The 20,257-nt window shown below is 35.9% G+C and overlaps 1 protein-coding gene across 7 annotated transcripts in view; it reads right to left on the reverse strand.

Annotated features, from left to right (window-relative positions):
• Positions 1-20,257, reverse strand: part of LOC106668565 (transcription factor Sox-13) — a 597,903-nt gene that overhangs the window by 3,679 nt on the left and 573,967 nt on the right. For all 7 annotated transcript variants that reach the window (XM_024225288.1, XM_014397456.2, XM_014397454.2 and 4 more), the window contains one exon: positions 533-649. In XM_024225288.1, coding sequence (XP_024081056.1) covers positions 533-649 — 117 coding nt within the window. The remainder of the gene's footprint in view (positions 1-532; positions 650-20,257) is intronic.

Raw genomic sequence — 20,257 nt, forward strand, 5'->3', positions numbered from 1 at the left:
TAAACTTGGTTTTGTCAAAATGTCAAACTATGGAGGAAGCGAAGCGAAAAGGTACTTTCTTAGTAGGAAAATTTAAACAGATAAAATATATTTTATTAGCAAAAGATGTCAACCGTTTTTGCAGGCAAACATATGTTCATTTCAGTGCTAAAAACCTATGAATAAAATGAATAATGAAAGAAGAGAAAATGACAAATATGCTGCTGCATTTGGACGAATAAAAATTAAGCCACCTTCTTGTTTGGTTATTTTTCCATAATATGATCAAATTTTTAGACATGTTTGCACCTTATAACAGTGTAAAATTTGTATTTCTTTTATATCTTCACGTTGATATATACAATTTTCTATATAAAAATGAGGGATAAGGCCAAATTGAAAGAATCGAAGAAGAAAGTTGATACTGTCGATGTAAATCACGTTCATTCTTCAAAAGTTTAAAGAATGAATTTTTTTTCAAACGGTAAATTTTTGAATGTTTAGTGTCCAATGTACATAATTGCGCTGATTATAATTTAAAAAAAAATCGTACTTGAAGTTCGTGTATTTTGTGCTGTTGTTGAAGTATGTGGTCTTGTCTCAGCTGTTGTTCTTGATGAACCCGCTGTTGTATTTCCATTTGCTTCTGCGCTTCCGAGCTACCAAGAAACTGCAAAAGAAAATTAAGTTTTAAAGAACTGACAGTCGAACAATAGCATAATATATAAACAATAGAAATAAATCAGGTCGTTTTGACATGAGAATCTGTTTATATTTAAATGTCGTTTAATTAACGGCTACGCGTCTTTCAGTGGTTGGTAATTCTAGTTGTTTCCCTCTCTTTTATGCAATAAGTTGTGTTGCCAAATAATTTTTCCTATACGCCCACCCGTACTAAATATATACAGGCAGAGATCCAATTCATAGAGCCCCATTCATAGCTAGTATACAATCCTTCCTAATATTTTTATATAACTACCAGGTATCCTCGAATTTAGTCTAATATGGATTAAGTATATTACCTTATTATTTTTTTATTATAAAACTCATGTATTGTCAGAAAAGGAGGTTTGAAAAATATTCGATCAATGAGGATTATAGATGATTTGGAAAATTGATTTTAAACGTTCAAAAAAGTGATAAGACGTAAACACTTTACCAATATTCGACGATTGAGTTTGAAAAGACGCCCACTGATGATGGATCGACGCGGAAATTCGTACTTGTCAGGCCAAACGGCGAAGACGCGCGGACTCAAAGGCGAATATTCAAAATGTCTCATCTTCACTAAGGGCGAGCCGTGAAAATTGATCACTACAGTTGAATTGTATTATGTTTTGGCTTAAAGCTGTTTCTCTCTCAGATGATAACGACTAATCATCGGATATTAGATAGAGATTAGAACGGCCGGCCTCGAATCATAATCGCGACTGTAGCATAACACCGCCTCTTTGGAATGAAAGTCCTCAGATGGCCCGTGTACTTTCTCGAGTCCTACACGTCCCCGGATAAAGGTGATTTGTTTCTAATGATTTTTCTTCTTTACTTTCTGGAAAAAATGACAAACATTGTCCAGAAGTAACATTGTAGAATACACTAGACATTTTTCCCCTTTTCAACTTTCACAATCAATTTTAAATTTTATATTGAAATCTCAGTAAAAATTGATAGGAATTGAGATTTTCTAATTTTTTTAGCCACTTGAAACTCATAAAACAAAACAGAAACTCTTTCACATTTTTTAGGTCGATCACTTTCTTTTCAGCGCTCGGATGAAAGTAAATTTAATTTTTTATCATCGAAACGTTGATAAAACGAGGGATCATCCAACCTTAAAGACCATTTGATTGTCTAGTTAATTATAATTTTAAATTTGATGGTTTTAAAACACATAAAAACTTTGTCTAAAGTTTTAGCTCTCTCGAAGCTTAAGGCCACTCTTTCCTCCATTTTTTTAGTCGTGCACAGTGAAGAAAAAAAATCAGGCTAACTAAAAATTGGAAACAGTAAAATATTTAGTTACTGAAGATGGTTTCAAGAGTGTCGAAACGCGGTAACTGTTTTTAAGCACACTAAACAGTCTTCTTCCCTGACCGACACGTCCTTCGAAATAAATAAAATGTTTATTTATTTCTATGAGCTTTGAAGATATGGATTTCATGGATAAGTATGTGAAGAAGGGAATGACATATCCAGCAATGTTGGAGTGTCTCTTGGACCGGAAGATTTCTAAGTTTAGTCAGAGATGCTTGGATTGTGTTTTCTAAACAGACCTCGCGTTTTACCCATGGCGAATTAGTGTCAGATTATTTCCCAAACAGCTCAGTTGTTTGTACTTGTGAGACTAAATTGTGTGGAAGGCAAGAACAACAGATGTAATGAGAGAGAGTAGAAGTGAGACAAGGCAGGTCTCCCCGACACTTCAAACGCTAACCAATGTAAACAGGACTCAGAGCCCGCCCGTTCATAATCCCCGCCACCCCTTTGATTTCTCGGGCCGAGTTTGTTTATGCTCTAAGCATAACATAAATATTACCTAAGCCTCAGCCTTCCCCCTCCTCCCTGGTTATTGTTTGCGAGATGAAATCTTCGCCAAACCAAATATCTTCTTCCCACTACTTACCCAGAAATAGCCTTTTAGTAGAGGTGCTACAAATTGAAATGCCAACAAATAAAAAACCACGACAGTCGATTCTTCCGCTTTTTATCTTCTTTCTTATACCCAATATACTTCGTCCAAACAAAAACCAGAAGGTTTTTCAGAGAACCTTACAGATTTTCAGATATAAAAATCTGTTCGTTAATCAGACTTAAATTTAAGTGCATAATGTCAATAAGGGGATTTGGAAATTAAACATGCCAATGATGATGGCTAGGAAGCGGGGTTTTGTCTTTCAGCGCATAGCACTTTTCTTTCTTTTTTAGTCCAGTTCAATTGACTATTGTTCATTTAAGAAGAAGGGTTAACTGTTGTTACTTCAATTCTTTATCCCGGGGTAGATACTTTATTAGTTATAGACCGCACTGATTAAAAGCTATATTCAGGGGGGCGTCGGTGGCCGCAACGGTTTAGGCGTTGACACGACTCTCATCACTGAAAGGTGAAGGTCCCGGGTTCGAATCCAGCGGCTCTGCATTCGAACCCGACATACTTACAAATGGGCTTTTTTTCAAAAACATCGGCACCCCGAGGGTCCATATAACAAAAAAACAAAAAAAATCCGAGACCTGCTCTTTATTTATAGTACACCAGTGAGTCTCCATTTGTCAAGAAATTAGGCTGGAACGAGGTAGTCAATCCATAATTTTTCAGCACGTTGAGGTGTTCTCCGACTTTTTGAAAAATGTACATACCATGTTAGGATAGGATGGGATGGTGAAGGTCCCAGGCAGTGGGGAGTTTCCCAAGTACTGCAGCCTTGAGGCTTATTGTATTTTTCGTGTTTCCTTAGTTCAGTTCCATTGACTCCATTCTTCTTTACAAGGAAATTAACTGTCATTGCTGCAATTCTTTCTCCTGAAGTAGATATTCCATTAGTTATTGACTATATTCACGAAAACTCTGGATTGAAGAAGAAAGCGAATTCCGTTGTTACTGCCGAGCTTTCGACCTATTTTAAGGTCATCATCATTTTACAGGCGATCTCTATTTTCTTGCAGACTGACTCAGTCCCAACATCCAAGGACTTTAACAGTTAAGTCACTTCTCTTGTCAACAATAGAAAAATGGAAAAACTCTATTTACAATAACTGTACGTAAGATTTTGGACTTTATTTGAGATGAAGTAAGCTGATGTTTTTATATTTTCTTCCTTTGTTGCTTGCAGAATAGTTTGAGTTGTAAGAGGAAAGTCCGTTTCACAATATTTTCAAATACTCATTTATTAAAGAGGGTGAGTTGAGAACGAGATAACCTGAGAAATGCAAAGCATTCGCCAGGGGATCAGAAAATTAGGTGAGGGTGCGAGGAAAGAGTTCGTCGAGGGTGAGAGATGGCGAAAGAGAAAGCTCGGTCTTCCTATGAATACAAAGTTGGAAGTTTTTGTACGAGGCTCTCTGTCTCTCAGTCAAAGATCAAAGTTAAAGGGCAAGGGGGACAATCGTAGAGTGAGATGCCGTCCTATGATAAGGCGACAAAGCTCCCTCTGTTTTATACGTTATTAGAATGCTATCTGCCGAGGGGCCTCGACCTCTCTTCTTAATTGTCTAACCCATTTATCACTCTTCTCATCTTCTCACCTGACACGAATCTGTTTCATTTGCCCCCGGTCCTCTTTTTCACCCATTCAAATCTCTGTCTTCAATAACTATTGAAAAATATAAAGAAACGTTTTCATTAGGCGGATGTCAAATTTTAGCGAATCTGCCATCTGCAAGAAAATCCATGCCACATTTTATCTGCAAAAAGAAGTACTGCTAGAACCTATTTTTTTTCTTTTCTGGGAATTTCATATTCCTCGAACTAACTTAAAATTTGGACACAGAAAAACCGTACCCCCTCGGAGAGTAAAAGCTCACACTTTAAATTAGAAGTAGACTTTTTTCAAATTTATTTGTAGCCTATACATGCTTGTTAGGACATTATTACATTTTTTCTTCGGAAAAAATTCAATAAATTCTAGAAAAGAACGGATCGAACCGAGCAAGAAGCATTTCGCGGTCTGAAAGATCTTGACCCGGGGGGATTTGACTGTAGACTATGAATGCAGACGATTTTGAATATTATTTCAAAGATCAGCGATATCAAATCCCAGGAAATGACAGTCTTTCGCTATTTGAAATTTAACTTCGGTAAAGAATTTATTTGGAACCCTTATATTGAACTCAAAAGTATAGAAATACTTGTCAGCAGATCGAAACTTTCTGTACGGAATTAAACTGAAGAGTTTAACCAAGTGATCCAAAACAATTCAATCGTTCCAGTCAAAACTGGTTGGCATCATTGTCCAAACTGCCTACTTTTTGCCCAATGACAGACATCCTGTCCACACAGACCAATCCCATGAAACAGCAGATAAAAACGTAGTAGAAAACCCTAATATAATAATAATGTCAATGATTCTAATAATTTAGTACAACTTGATCATCGAAAGGTTTTTGCAAGGGGAGCAAGGGGAGCAGGGCCCCAATGGTTGGAATGAGGAAAATTGTAACGGCATAGTTGTAAGTAGGAAGACGAGAGAATGAAACTGCTAGGTCTACAATACGTGATTCGCTTTTATCAGGCCACCCCCTCTGACCGCACCAGAGGCCAAATATCGTCCTATTTATGTTACGTAACATAATTATTGCAATGTCTAAAAACATAGACGACAATTCGACTTTAAAATGATATATATTGTTTCTTGATAAAAAGTATTGGTTCCCTTAAAAATACAACTTTAGCAAAAATATTCTAAAGGTAACACAAAGCCATGTAAAAATTAACAGGTTTTAGGACGGTTAGAGGTTAAATAACAATGGTTTTGCAATATTTTCACCTAACATACCAAATTATTCTATTTATTTATTTATATTAAACAACAATATTTTTTGCACAGAATGAAACAGGTCCAATGAGGTTTTTAGGTTTAGAAGTTGTTCAAATAATGTTTTGAAAGTTGCGAATCATGAGTTCAGGTATATCTTGCCTTTATGAAATTTCACCTCGTCATCCCTTAAGCTGTCTGTAGACTCTCTTCTTTTAGGTAAATTCTGTGACAAACACTCAAATCTACCGCAAGAGGAATCGGTGTGTAATTTTATGTCATAAATCGGACAACAACTTAAGCAGAAAGTACAGGTTTCGAAAAAGAAACGCTTTTCGAAAATATAATCCATCTAGTTCAAATAGAGTAGCTAAAAATAATTTGAAAAAAGGCTAGATCACAAAATAGCTTCTCCTGAAATGATGTATTTTTCACATTCGGCAAATTAGATCTCAATCAGAAATCGATTCTCCCGAAAAGTTGTATTTTTTAAACCTAGTGGTAGCCTTTATTTAAAAATCCATCATGATATTGAAAAGATTCTTTTTTCATTGTATATTCATATTTTCGTTACAAAAACATTAAGGAGCAGAGAAATAAATTTCTTTATTTGTAAAAATGGTGTAAAAATCTAAGACAGCTTGAAATTGTTGGTAAAAATCAACCGTTCACTATTTAAAAAAACCTTTAGATAGGAATTTGTAGCATACTATGAAAAAAAGATTGGTTTTAATAGACCGACATAAATTTTGAAATTTTTTTATTTTTTATTTGCCTCACTTTGAACAAACTAAATGACCTTGAAGTAGGTAGATTTTTTAAAGTTTGATGCTTAAATAGAACGCGCGTCCTTATCTGTAAAGGAAATGGGTATCAAAATTAAAAGTTATAATTACGATTAGAAATGTACTTAAAAATAAAGAAATTTGAATTTTTGTCTGAAAAACAGTCTCTACCCCTTAAGGAATTTTTCCATCTCCTGCCGTCCAGGCGGATCCACTTCTAGAAATAGTAAAGTCGGTATTTCGATCACGCAGGCGGGTTGTCAAGGGGTTTTTCCAGTTTTAACTCCTACGCCCGGCGGAAAAGGCACTTTGCCGAGAAGGAACCGATACAAAAAGCAGTTGACACCGTGATAATGATTGGTATCTTTGCTGTATGATTGGGTGTCAGGAAGGATTTGTCTCGGATCACTTGTCAAGACACAAGTGATGTCGTCATTATTGGTTTAGAACCCCTCGGCAAAGCACGCATGCCCTCGGAACACCACATCCGAGCCCTCACCCCCACCGTAATTAAGTTCGCCCTTCAGAGAAAAAAGACGGCAATTTTCAAGGTGGTACACTTTCCAAAATCACAATAATGACAAAATAATTCAATATCAGAATTTGTTTCAATAGTCGAATAAAAATATTATTAGGTTGGATAAAAGAATGAAGGATACAAATCAAGAGCACAGTAAAAGTTGTAAGTCTGACAAAGTACTCAGACGGTTGCCCATGGGAGTATTGTTCTTATTGTCTTTCCACTTTACTGTATTTAATATTTCCAGTAAGAAGACAAATAATAACTTTCATGATCGGTTATTTTCAATAATTGTCTAAACAGTCAATTTATTCAAAAACATAACGACTGTTTTCCTTGATTATTAGTTTAAATTTGCTAAACATGCCTTTCAATTCGATGTGCAATTCTTCAAGCCTATACGTCACAAAATTTTCTTACAGGAAGAAAATGTACAAAAAGTGGTCTTCCTCGTTAAAAATGGTCGGTAGTAAATGGCTAAGACATAAGAGGGCGGAAAGCGGAAATCTGTGCTAAGGAAAAGGAAGCCGTGCCAATGTATGTGTACGTACGTGTGTGTGTGTGTGAATTTGTTAAGGATTTGTATTAAAAGATGAAAGAAGGAGAAATATGTCGACATATGTGTTGTCAGAGCAGGAGATAGCGAGTACATTTGCTCTCCTCCTGCTAATTCCACCTTTATTCTCCTCTTTTCATCCTTTGAGTACATCCGACACAAATCCTCTTTTCTCGGATTACGGGCCCACCACTGTTCACGCCATTTACTTGTCTGTCTTCCGGATTCCTCCTTCCGATGTCCCACAACAATGTTCTTATCTTTTTTTGTTCCCCAATTTTGTCCGATTATAAATTTTGGACCGATGTCTTGAAAACCAAAGAATCAGAATAGTAGTATTTTGAATATACAAACGGACTATTAAACGTAATTGTGTTTCAGAGTACAGCAACTTTATTATTATCATTATATTAGTTTTGCTATAAATAAGGATAAGAAAATAATATAAGAATTGTATTAAATGAGATTAAAACGAGTGCCGGTGTTTAAAAAAAGAGAAAAAACATTAGCAGTATGTCGGATTCGCGTGCAGTGCCGCTGCTTACAGTGATAAGCGCCGTGTCAATGCATTAATCATTGCGCCTCCCCTCCCCAAACGTGCTTTAAAGCTTTTAAATACTAATTTTTATAATATTAACAAATCGAGATTTTTATATTGGATTGATCAGCAGGAGATTTTTTCTTTGTGTTCCACCAACAAAAAATTACAACTCCTCTAGATTTTATTAACCGTGGAAAAGCTTACTGTTTCTATTTCCAGCCTGTGTCCAATGTTTAGAGTTTATGTTAAAATAAGTTAAAGAAAAAAATATAAACAATAAAATTAAGGATGAGATCAACAAACCCTCTTCAAACGTTTTATATTTATATTTATTTATTATTATTGTATTTATACCTCTAGTTCTAATTTATTCATGGAAGCCGTGTTTATACCATTGTGTGGTTTGATTGATGTCCCCTAAAGTTTCTTGTAGACGTGTAAATTTATTATAAATTTATCGCCATTTTTGTGATTAAAGGTTATTAATTTAATTGAGGTTAGATTGTATAAAAAGTTACAAAAACCAAAAGATACTTGCACTAAAGTAAGGTAGAACAAATATGTGTTGAAGAATTCAATAAGGATTAATTTTAGATACGAATTTTTATAACAATAAAAAATAGAGATTTTTAGGCTGGAAAGCAGGAGGTGATTTTTTACGGTGTTTCACCTACGAAATTCACAACTCCTCTGGATTTAATGAACTGATCAAACATGTTGCGCCATCTTCAGCGAGGAATCTTGTTTTATCATGATATTATAAGTGAGACATATAAGGCTGAATTCAACAAACACTTCTCTAACGTCTTATTTGTTTGTTGTTTATCTCAGGTCTAATTGATTTATGGAAACCAAAATTCCTTACGTGTTGTTTTTAAGGCTCTAAATTCTCGTAAAGCTTCCTGTGGTGAAGTTTTTTCTATGTTATCACTTCTTTTACAACAAACAAAAATTTGAGGGAAGACATTTTTAATTTTTACAAATATATGTAATCATATATTTGTTTCGGGGTGGAAATAAGATCATCAACTTTGTTTCCTGCTAAAAACATTTTTGCACTTAGTTTGCTAACCCCCTTCGGTCAAAGTACTACTGGGAAAAGCATGCGTTTTGGGTTGGATCGCCTGGGGAAATTTTGTATGTGAAAAACGAATAACAACTTTGTTTCTTATTAATTTTTTTTAAAACTTCGTTTGCTAATCCTTCGGTCATAATTACAATCTCATTTGGAGGTATCGTAGTTTTTTTTAAATTCCGTGAAACAGCATATCAGCATATTACTTTCTTATCCTACGTAAAATACGAATCAACTGATATGCAGGGTGTATCAACTTTTATAGTCGACCCATTTAAATCAGAAACGATTAACTTTAGCAAAAAATGGTCTTGTACAAACTCCAAGTTAACTTTGGGTAGGACTCGCGTGCAGGTTACAAATTTGACATAAGTTTCTCATCTAGCTGGGAAATGACACTAACTTTGTTATTTTAAATGAGAATCCCATATTTTTATTGTACAATTCAATTCTTGGGCTTATTTTATGCCACTTATACTGAAAAGTAAATTTTGATAGGATCAGCCATTTCTGAGTTATGCCCCCGACGTTAGACGAGAGAGGGGGTATGTTTTTGTAATAACAAGTTTATTTAGAAAACTTTTATCATTAGCAAGTTAATTTTAGGATAGGAATCATCTCAGAATAGGGTAAGGATCGTCGGGTTGCTATTACGCTTAGCGGATATTAATTTTTGAAAAAAAGAACATTTTTTTAAAAATGACTCTCAGCTGTTATTATGTATCGTTGCAAATGTGACCGTTTATTAAAATTTATATTTATAATACAAATACGTTTAATGCGCAGAGCTCTGTACATTTCAGGGATTCTTCATTTGTGGGCTTTTCTATTATTTTTTGGCGGATTTCTCTGCAAGCCACAACAATCCGTTGTTCCAATTCTTGGATACACAATACACGTACACTCGGTTCTTCAATGGCCCACAATGAAAATAATACAAGGGGGTCAAATCTGGTGACCTCGGAGGCCACGAATAGGACCTTGTGTGCCAATCCATCTCCCTGTATGGTTTATGTCCAAGTAATTGGTAACGAGGTGACTGTTGTCTTGTTGGAACCACTTTCTTCGCCTAGTGTGTGCCTAGTGGAATTCTCTCCATAAGAAAAGGGAGGGAATTTTCTATAAAAGGAAGTTGCCGCTCCGCGTTGAGTGTTCCGCTAAAAAAATTTGATCGTCTCGTAAGGTGGTTGCCGGGTTAGGATTACTACCAGGTATGAGAATAAGGTAACCCTCATATGGATACCTGCTCATAAGGGGCACTATGGCAATGAGGAGGCGGACAGCCTGGCCAAGGAAGGATCAAATACTGCGTTTGTCGGGCCACAACCAGTATTGCCCCACTCTTTAAGCTCAGCGAAAGAGAGTATAAGTTGCTGGGGTATGAAACAATTCCTTAAAGAATGGAATATGTCCCCCGGATGCAGGCAATCGAAGGAGTTTCTGAAGGAAATCAAACCTAAAGAAACGAAATGGTTGTTCTCTCACTCTAGGAGGGGAATTAGGAGGCTGATAGGTATCCTAACGGGCCATTGCCCCTTGAGAAGACACCTCTTCATAATGGGTACTCTACCAGACCCTTTTTGCCGCTTCTGCGAAACAAAGGAAGAAACGACTCGACACTACCTTGTAGAATGCGATAGGTATGCTAGGGAAAGATTTGATACTTTCGAAGGAGAGGACATAACTAAAACACTCCCCAGGATAAAATGGTCCACAATCTTGGGGTTTGTGAATAGGTCCAAAAGGTTTATGCAAGACTCGTGAGCCGACCAGGTCCCGGACCTTTTAGGGATGGGGTACGGGCCTACCCAGGCTTTTAACCCCTCGGGTCCTGGTATATATATATATATATATATAAGGTGGTTGCCGAGCTATCCGCATCAAACCTTAATCGAATTGACTGTTTGATAACGCGTTTGAATATTACAACGAGGATTTTCTGTTGCCCAGAAAACACTGTGTGCTTATTCAAAATCCCGTTATTTGAGAATTTGGATTTGTTTGTCCACAATAATCGGCTCAGCAGGTCTGGTTCCATGTCCATTTCAACGAGGATTCGTGAAATGAAATCCAAACGCCTCGTCGGACCTCCCTCGCGAATGCCTTCTGGGAGATGAGCACGATAAGGACGAAAATTATTTACTTTCAATATTCGCCAGGCCGACTGAGCCGATATACCGAGAATCGACGTTCTCTCTCGAATTAAAAGATGAGGATTTTCTTCGACGGAAAAAAACACTGCTATTTTGTTTTTGGGCGTTACAACTTGTCCTGTTGGAGTTAGCATAGGTAAATTACCATGCTCACCCAAATTCTGGTATAAACGTAGGAAAATTCAATGGTCAGAGTGTATTTTTGTTTATTTTATACCTACATATGTAAAGTTTCTTGTAGATCAGCAAATTTATAGCGATTTTTGTGATTAAATGGAGATTAGATCGTTCGACAAAAATCAAAAGAAGCTGTGGGAAAGTAGGCCAGAAAATATTTTTTTCTGAAAAATACAATAAAAATTGAAGCTGTTAATTAAGAATTTCCATCGTAATATAACAATAGAAATTTTAGAGTTGGATTAGCACGGAGGAAGGGGGGGACAATTTTTGTTCTCAGATGTCCTATGTTCTGCTTAAAAAATTAAAATATTCATAACATCTCTGGATTTTACCTAAATAATAATAATAATAATAATAATAATATAGGGTGTGGGATATTTGCTGATGAGTATAACTTCAGCTGGTCTCTATCGAATGAGGCTAGCGTATACACAGCTGAACTTCATGCAATCAGAAGATCATTGAGCATTATAAAGGAATCGCCAGGAATTTGTAATGCCATTATTTGCTCTGATTCGAAAAGTAGTCTCGAAGCAATCAAAAATAATTTCTCGGTTGACCCTTACATCTTAGAAATTCACAAATATCTCTATGAAATNCCTTTATTTGCAAGGCTAAAATAAAATGTTCACCAAAAAGTGTTATAAGACATAGAATTAAAAGAAAATTTCAGGTCAAAACCATGACCTATACCACCTAACAAATTTTATAATAGTAATGAGAAGTATAAATATAAGTGGGAAAAATTGGAAAAAACCCTAACTGATAAAATTTAGAAAACATTTTTTAGAGTGCTTACAAACATTACAATTTTTATCATTAACTTAAATTGATCTTCCAGCACAATTTTTGATCTGGATCAAGTAAATATTTAAAATTATTCATTTTAGTTACCTACGCAAGAAAAGTAGATGCATTATTTAACAATAAATAGTTAGGTTAGATCTTTAACAAAAAAGTGTATGCTTAAAAGCCTTTTATGTGTATATTTCTTATAATTTAAGTCTCTGAGCTCATAATTTACAATATTTTTTATGTATTCTATTGAACTCTTATTTCATTTGTAGATAAAGCTCAAGGTTTGGTTAAAAACGTGGGTTGTTATACTGGGAATATGTAATGCGCAATGCATGTAGTCGATTCGCGTCGATCTTTTATAGTTACCGATAAACCTTAGCGCTATGTTTTAAACGGTCTATATATATTTGTAATTGGTAGAACATGGGTTCGACCAGACTGGGGTAGCATATGTAAGAATAGGCCTTATATAAAGATTAAAGCTTTTTATTATTAATTCTTAACTTTGAAGTTTTATTAAAAATAGGAAATAAGCTTTGTATAACGCTTGCAGTTTTCGAACATTTCATAGTAATGTGATAAGTTAAGTTTTTGGTCGAATTACCTAAATTCAACATTATTACAATGTTTGGAAAGCTAAATGTTTCTACGTTCATCCTATATCCGCAAAGTTTAGTCTTTATGTCACTAAAAATAAGAATAATTTATTTACAAATAAATACAAATGTGTGGTGATTAGTGACCGTTAGTCAATGATTATTCAGAAATCGTGAGATGCGGTCTGCTGTGATGTAGGTTTCAGAAAAACATTTTCTTTATCGTGCCAACGTTTCGATCTTTATTGAGATCATCTTCAGGGCCTGGGATTTACAAACATTGTTTAAATTTAACAAATACATGTAGGATGTTGAAAAAAGTGAATTTATACAATGCAAAAAATATTTTTTATATTCAATCAAAGTATTTCTATTTTTTGCATTGTTACGCAAAAAACAAACACTGAGTGAGTAGAAATACTTCCCATAATAGAATCCCATGTTCTCCGCATCCGCGACCACCGTATCTATGACTCTTTGCAATTTTGTACCAACTTCCTCTAGGCTATGACCACTCATGAATATATTCAGGTCATCCACATATAAAGATTTTACAATAGGCGTCGCTACTCTTGGCTATGTTATTAACCGCAATTAAAAAGAGGGTCACGGAGAGTACTGACCCTTGCGGTATCCCATTTTTTTGTACATGGAGTTCAGATAAAGTTGAACCAATCCTTACCCGAAATCTTCTTTTTTCCAAAAAATTATTTAAAAACTTCATTACATTTCCACGTAATCCCCAATCATAGCACTTTCGTATAATTCCGTGTCGCCAGGTAGTGTCATAGGCCTTCTCGAGATCGAAGAATATGGCTATTCCGTGTTCTCGCCGAAGGAAAGTATTTTGAATTACGTACTCGAGAAAGCCTGCCTGATCGACAGCCGAATGGCCTCTGCGGAATCCGGCTTGATAGCTGCTTACCAGTCCCCTGGACTCCAGAAACCACGTCAGACGTTTATTCACCATAGTTTCTATTAGTTTCCCTAGACAATTTGTAAGGGAGACTGGCCTGTAGCTTTCCGGCATGTGTGTGTTTTTGCCGTCTTTAAGGATTGGCACCACGATGGCCTCTTTCCATTTTTTCGGATATTCCCCCGCCCTCCATATTTCATTATAGAGGTTCAGTAAATGTCTTTTCCCGGCTTCGGGCAAGTTCCGTAATAGCGCATTAGGGATCCCATCGTTTCCTGGGCTCTTATCCTTGGACGTTCGGAGAGCAGTTTCCAATTCTTCCATTGTCAAGACTGCGTTGATACTCTCCGTGGTTCCGCCGTCCAGGTCAAGCATAGCAGAGTGCTCTATTTGACCTGCCTTTGTTTTTTTACGTTTTTCAACTTTCCCAATTGACTTGTTAACATCCTACACAGCTTGATTGGTGAGTCACTGTTAAAGTCGCCTTCTTTTTTACTCATAATCCAATACTTCACATATTTCCGTTTCATTTCAATAGTTAAATCCTCTTTTTTCGTTTCACATCTTACTCGTTTTCTTTTTGAAGGCGCCGAATCGAACGGCATCAATGTTTGGGCAATCAAAAGTCCTGGAACGGTCCTTGTTTTTGTGGTCTCTTCTGGTCGGGTGGTGCCACTCACTCCACCAACACCGACTGGACTCAAAAAATGTCCCACGCGATAGTCCTTGTCGCATGAGGCACCGGCATTCCGGCCTTCCGGGTCTACGGCCTCTGTTAAATTCTTAGTAGCATAGCTGTTATTCGGGATGTCGGGAAGCTACCCCGACTCCCTAGCCGGTCGTTGGGGCTGCCACTAGAGGTGAACCTTCCCCACCCTAAACCTGGAACGCCGGGATAGGAAAAGGAAAGAGGCTAGTGTTGGGAAGAGGTGGTTATGGGAACGAAAGGTGAGGTACGGTAAGGAGATAGGGAGTTAGGGGTGGCCACCAGGTACGGGAAGGGCATATGGACGCAGTTTATCCTCATGCCCGGGAGGTCGTTTCATTGTTGCCACTATTTCTGTGTTTTTGAAAAAGTTCGGAAGTATGTATTGTTTTATCTTCACTCTTTTTTATTTAATTGTTTTATACACTCATTGGTGCCTAATTGAGGGTTGTAATACACTGTGAAGAATTTTAGAAAAAAATATTTTTTGATTATTCCAAAAATGTGTATCAAGTGGTTTTTCTGGCTGAGACAAACGAAAATGAACTTAGTTTCTGCTTAAAAAATGCAAATCGTGATAACATAATAACTTTAAATACACGCAAAACAAATGCAGAAAGTCAAACTAAAATGAGTATAAAAACAACATTGTTTACCCTTTATTATTCATTCTTTTTTCCAAGCTGTTTCTTCGTAAGTTCAACATGGTTCAGCAAGAAAACGTTATTCTTCAAGACAGCAAATAAAAAATAAATAAAACGTTTAGGACATGCCGGTTGAATATTCTCAAAGGGATAAGTATTGGTTTTCTGCAAAGGCCGAATCCCATCAATAGGCCAGTCATCAAAATAAATAACCGTCGAGATTCGAACGAGGGGGTCAAAGGGGGTGGGCAAGGAAGTGAATAGAATGAAGCAATTAGGGAGGTTAACAATTGTTGATAGAACAAGCTGTTGAGCTAATTGTCCTTTAGGAAAGAGAAGGGTGTGTAAGGGAGGTAACCCCCGCAAGAACTCAGCCCTGATCCTAACAACACCCTTCACAAACTAATAACTCTCGCTAGTCTAACCCCAGAGAAATTTCATTGTAATCTCTCTTTCCCCGTACTTTCCTTCAATACCTCATTTCCTTCGCATGCTCCCTTAACAAGAACAAATCTACGAAATGCGTGATTGTGCGTGCGTGTTTTGAACGATGGGAATTTTCTATAGGTCGGTAAATTAATTCCTGTTCTCCTTTCCTGGCGTATTGTATTTAAATTAAAGTTTTGTGGTCCTTAAGTTATAAAGGGTGAATAACTGTCGGCCTCGAAGCGCAAGAAACGTAAATTAATACAAACGACGTGTGGTTTTGTTTACAAGTTAACATAAATATTTTTAAGGTTGTACAATAATGTACATAAACTTCTGATATTTTGTTTCAATTTTATATTGATTAATTCCTGTATAAGGCCAATTTGAAAGGAAAGAAACTTTTTCACGAAGAAAATGCCGAAAATGTCTAATTAAAGACAAGAACAAAAGTTTTCAAATTTACTTCTTCTCTCGCTTAATTTTCCAAATGATTTCTTAGGCTCTGAAAACAAAATCGAAAAATTGAAAACAGGTCTAAGTTAGTTTTAGAGTAGATCGTTGCAAGCCGTGACAAAGCAGAAGCCGAAAGAAAGCTTTTTTACGAAATTTTGCTCAAAATTAATTTACAGTAAATTCTAAGCCCCGTTAGTCGGCCGTCAAATTGTTGAACAACTGTCACCAGTTTGTTCCAAATAGTCTTCTCGCTTCTTGAGTATTCAGTATCATTTGTTTTATTTGTTGTTTAAATGTGTTTGTCGACTACATAAGATTGAACCAACTAGAAAAAAAATATATTAAATTTTTAATGGAACGTTAAAAGAAATCTTCCAGTAGTAAATTAATTGGAGTCGTCTGTTTCTGTTGAATGATTTTTTTGTCTTTTAGAGCTTTTAGAATTTTTTAAGCTAACTTAATTATATTTAAATTGTATAAAACAGCAGGGTTTACGATATACAGAATTATTTTTCTTGAATCTAAAGGCTAGGTAAAATAATCTAAGGTATTGTTGTATCAATCCATTAGTATTGTGTCTTTTAGCGGGGTTAATAGTGAAATAAAGATAAAACAATGCCGTTTTGTCTACCTGAAGTGGAAAGGATCACAATTTATGCAGCAATCTTTGACGGAATCCTATATCAGCAATATTATTGTTTTTCGGTGATTTAATAATTACGCTGTCTATTACACACTGTGTCATGGAGATCAAAAGAAAAGAGCAGCCATTTACTCCGACAGCAGTCCGGCAATAAAAGCCACAACGGTACTTAAGTCCAGAACAGTTTGAGCTGAGATATGGAAGAAAACGAGGAGACTGATAATTTTTGTTGAGTTGTTCACTCATAACTGCTGCCGGACTCATCAAATCCCAAAAAAACATAGATTCATCGGTCAATTTGTTAAAAATAATTCCACAGTTCAATTCGAATGCATTTCTCATCGGTAGCTAAGTCCAGAACAGTTTGGGATTGTATTAAGCCCCTTTCAGACTTTGAGAAATACGAAAATACAGAAAAATTGACCATTAAACAACGAAGAAAGTTCATTTCGTCGTACCGACATAAAATGTCGATCTCCATTAAAAAAAAAAAAAAAAAAAGTTGTGGTGTATTTTATTGGCGAAACATTGTGTTTGGAGTCGGTCAAATCGGTGTGTGGCTCTTTAATCCTTTCCATATTTAATTTCTCTGCTTGTATAGACACCACTAACTGGCTGATAAATCAGAAAAGTTTGAGCAATAGGTCTGATTTTTTTTAATACGATTGAATATTCTACAAGAACTTGTTTTTGACATATTCTTGCCTTGGAAAACAAATTTTTAACGGAGTTGTTAGTTGAGTCATTTGATAACATTGGACCGGAGAACACCTTAAATCATAATCTTTTCTAAATTTAAACAGTGTATTGTTCTTTTCTTTTCACACCTCCAGATTTGTCAAAGTCTCACCTCCTCCCCAGGGAACGTGAAGCATTTGTCAGTCTAGACGAAAACCGGTTTTAGAAGAGACAACGGGTATTAATCTGAACAAACGCTGGAATCCTACATTAAAGTTTTCGACGCAAACAAAGGGCAAGTTGATGGAGGAGTCTGAATTAGAAAAAAAGACGTTTTATAAACCCCCAAGGGGGAAAAGATCGTGCACAGCGGTGGTCTCCCATAAGTACCAAGAGCGGGAGTTTAAATTATGAAAGGCCTCATTCTGAAAAACAATGAGATTCTCTATCAAGTATCTCCTTTATCCACCCGCTGTTTGCGCATTTTGATTATACCCGGACTATGTTGACATTGAGTGACTGTCTCTCGTGTACAGTGGACCGACTGTGTACTGATATGTGAGGAAGGTTCCAAAAAATTTCCCCTCTTTCAAATCAAAATAAATCTTCCTTTCTCTTTAAACTGGGGACGATCTTCCGTTCGTTTAAGATAACTGTAATAAATATTATTTACCTAATTAGTTTGAACTATTTAGATTTCTTAGATTAAGACGGATAGATAGAACATGGGCATGTTGGTCCATTTATTTTTAAATATTATGTCTGAATATTTACTAAGTTTTTTATAAACACTAAAAACGTTGGCAATTTTTCAGAATGATCCCTAGCTTCACTATCTAGATTGTGGTTACATTTAACAAAAAAATTTGAGCGTTTCCTATCATTTTGGCCTACCTGTCCTAGTAAGGATAGGAGAACTAAAGGTTGTAAGTTGTAAATCTTCAGGTTATTTATGCAATAAATTTTACATTTCAATATCAATTCAATAAGGCTATTTGTTGCTATTGACTACTTTGGCTATCTAGAAGCAAAAAACGCTCAAAATATTTTACAATGTTTTATGTATCCCTCAGCTACTAATGATCTCTTACACTCTTTAATTAATTACCCTGTTTTTACTGCGGTTAGCTTAATTGATTTACTGAAATATCTTTTGTTTTCAGGCTTACAAAACTTAGATTAGAATATTATTTCGTTTTTGTAATCTGACGTCTTTTGTACGTTTTTGTTCCTTTTTAAAGGAAATAATCCGAATCTGGCATTTTCTCTTGACTTCTGGGGATTGTTTTCATTCATTTTATTTATAAATCGAATATGATTTTATTTTCAATTAAATCGACAAGGTCAAGGCTTTTTATCAGATCTAAAAAGCATTGTTAAGGGCTTCTGTGAGTATCATTCAGATTTGGCTTTTTCTCTCCCAGGTGGACTTTCGGCCTGGAAAGGTATTCACACCAACAGAGGGTATATTCTGTTTCTTCTTCTTCCAGGCAATATCTGCCATGTTTCTGCTGGTCAGAATTCATATGAATTTGGAGTCTGCAGTGTCCAGTCAGCAGTCTTATAATTCTGAATAATTCTGCCGGAGCGCCATTTAAATAATTCAAAAGTCGTTTTGAAATATAACAATAAGATGAGTAAGAAAATTTTCACAAAAATAAAGTGTGTTTATTCGCGTTTAAGATTGTCTAACGTGGTTTACTCTATCCCGTCTAAACATTGTCCCTTGGTTTACTATGTTCAGACCAATCAATACACCAGGTTGACACAGCATGGATATGATTGTTCTGACAACAGTAGGCCAGGAACAGCTTCAAGGCATCATCACGAAATAAACTTTGATGATGTGGATGCGGTTGACAGGTAGAAAATCTTTTTCTCTGATCTGGTTGACATCAGATTACTGAAATAAATATTATATATAAAATCTGATGTTAATTCACTAAACTTGAGAAGTGATATCAATAATCTTAACGCCCTCTACAGTTGCATAATTTAGACCTTTATGTTTGTGTTGTGTCATTTTGTGTCTATAACCACACATAACCAAACCAAGGGTTCAGCTTAAACCACTGATTTCGTTACATATATATGTATTGTTGTTACTATTCTCATTATACTATTTTACTTTTAATATTGTGACGAGTAAGTTATCCAGTGTTTTTTGATAATTATTGTGTTACCTATTATTAATTATAAACGTTGTAATTACTTGTGGAGCCCTGATGAAGACCTCAATATAGGTTGAAAGGTTGGCATAATCTACAAAACTCCCTTGTTTTGATGACCACATCGCTGATCTTTAACTTAATGGTGATATCCTGACAGTCGATTCATCCTTCCTTCGTAATTCTGAATAGTTTTGGGATTATTTTTAATGACCTTTGCATGCCTCTGCTTTATGTATATGGTATGGCCCAAAAAGGTTAAGGGTCGGTAGGTGTACTGTCTAAACTTCCCTTGGCCAAATTTTCGGCCGCTGTCTGCACTTCTACCTACTAAATAAGGATGATTTCGTTCTTTTCCTCCAATGTCTAACAGGGGCTTTATGCAATCCCAAACTGTTCTGGATTTAGGCTACCGATGACGAATTTATTGCTAGTAAACTGAGGACTCTTTCTTAAAACGTTGTCTGGTGGATCTAGGTTTTTTGAAAATTTGATATATCGCAAAAGGTTCAGCGTCGATACTTGAACTAACTGAACTTTCGTTCACCAATTTTCGGTCTCCTCGTTTTCCCTAAAGTCTGAAAGGGGCTTAATGTGATCCCAACTGTACTTGACTTAGCTATCGATGAGAAATGCGTTTCTAACAAACTAACGACTTTTTCCTAAGAAGTTGACTGATAGATCTACTTTTTTGGCAATTCGGTCTGGCAGAAAGGTCCGCCAGTTGCATTACTGAATTCCTTGGAAAACTTATCGGTCTCCTTGTTTTCTTCAATATCTTTTTAACTTAAGTACCGATGAGGCCATTGAGCAGTACCGGCCGGCGGTCTGAGTAAATAAATGGCTGCTATTTTCTTTTGATCTCCCTGACATAGTGTGCAATAGACAGCGTAATTATTAAATAACCTAAAAACAATACTGTTGCTGATATAGTATTTCGTTATAGGTTGCTGTATAAATTGAGGTAAT

This window comes from Cimex lectularius, unplaced genomic scaffold (genome assembly GCF_000648675.2).
Source record: "Cimex lectularius strain Harlan isolate CLEC.00 unplaced genomic scaffold, Clec_2.1 scaffold21, whole genome shotgun sequence".
Lineage (NCBI taxonomy): Eukaryota > Metazoa > Arthropoda > Insecta > Hemiptera > Cimicidae > Cimex > Cimex lectularius.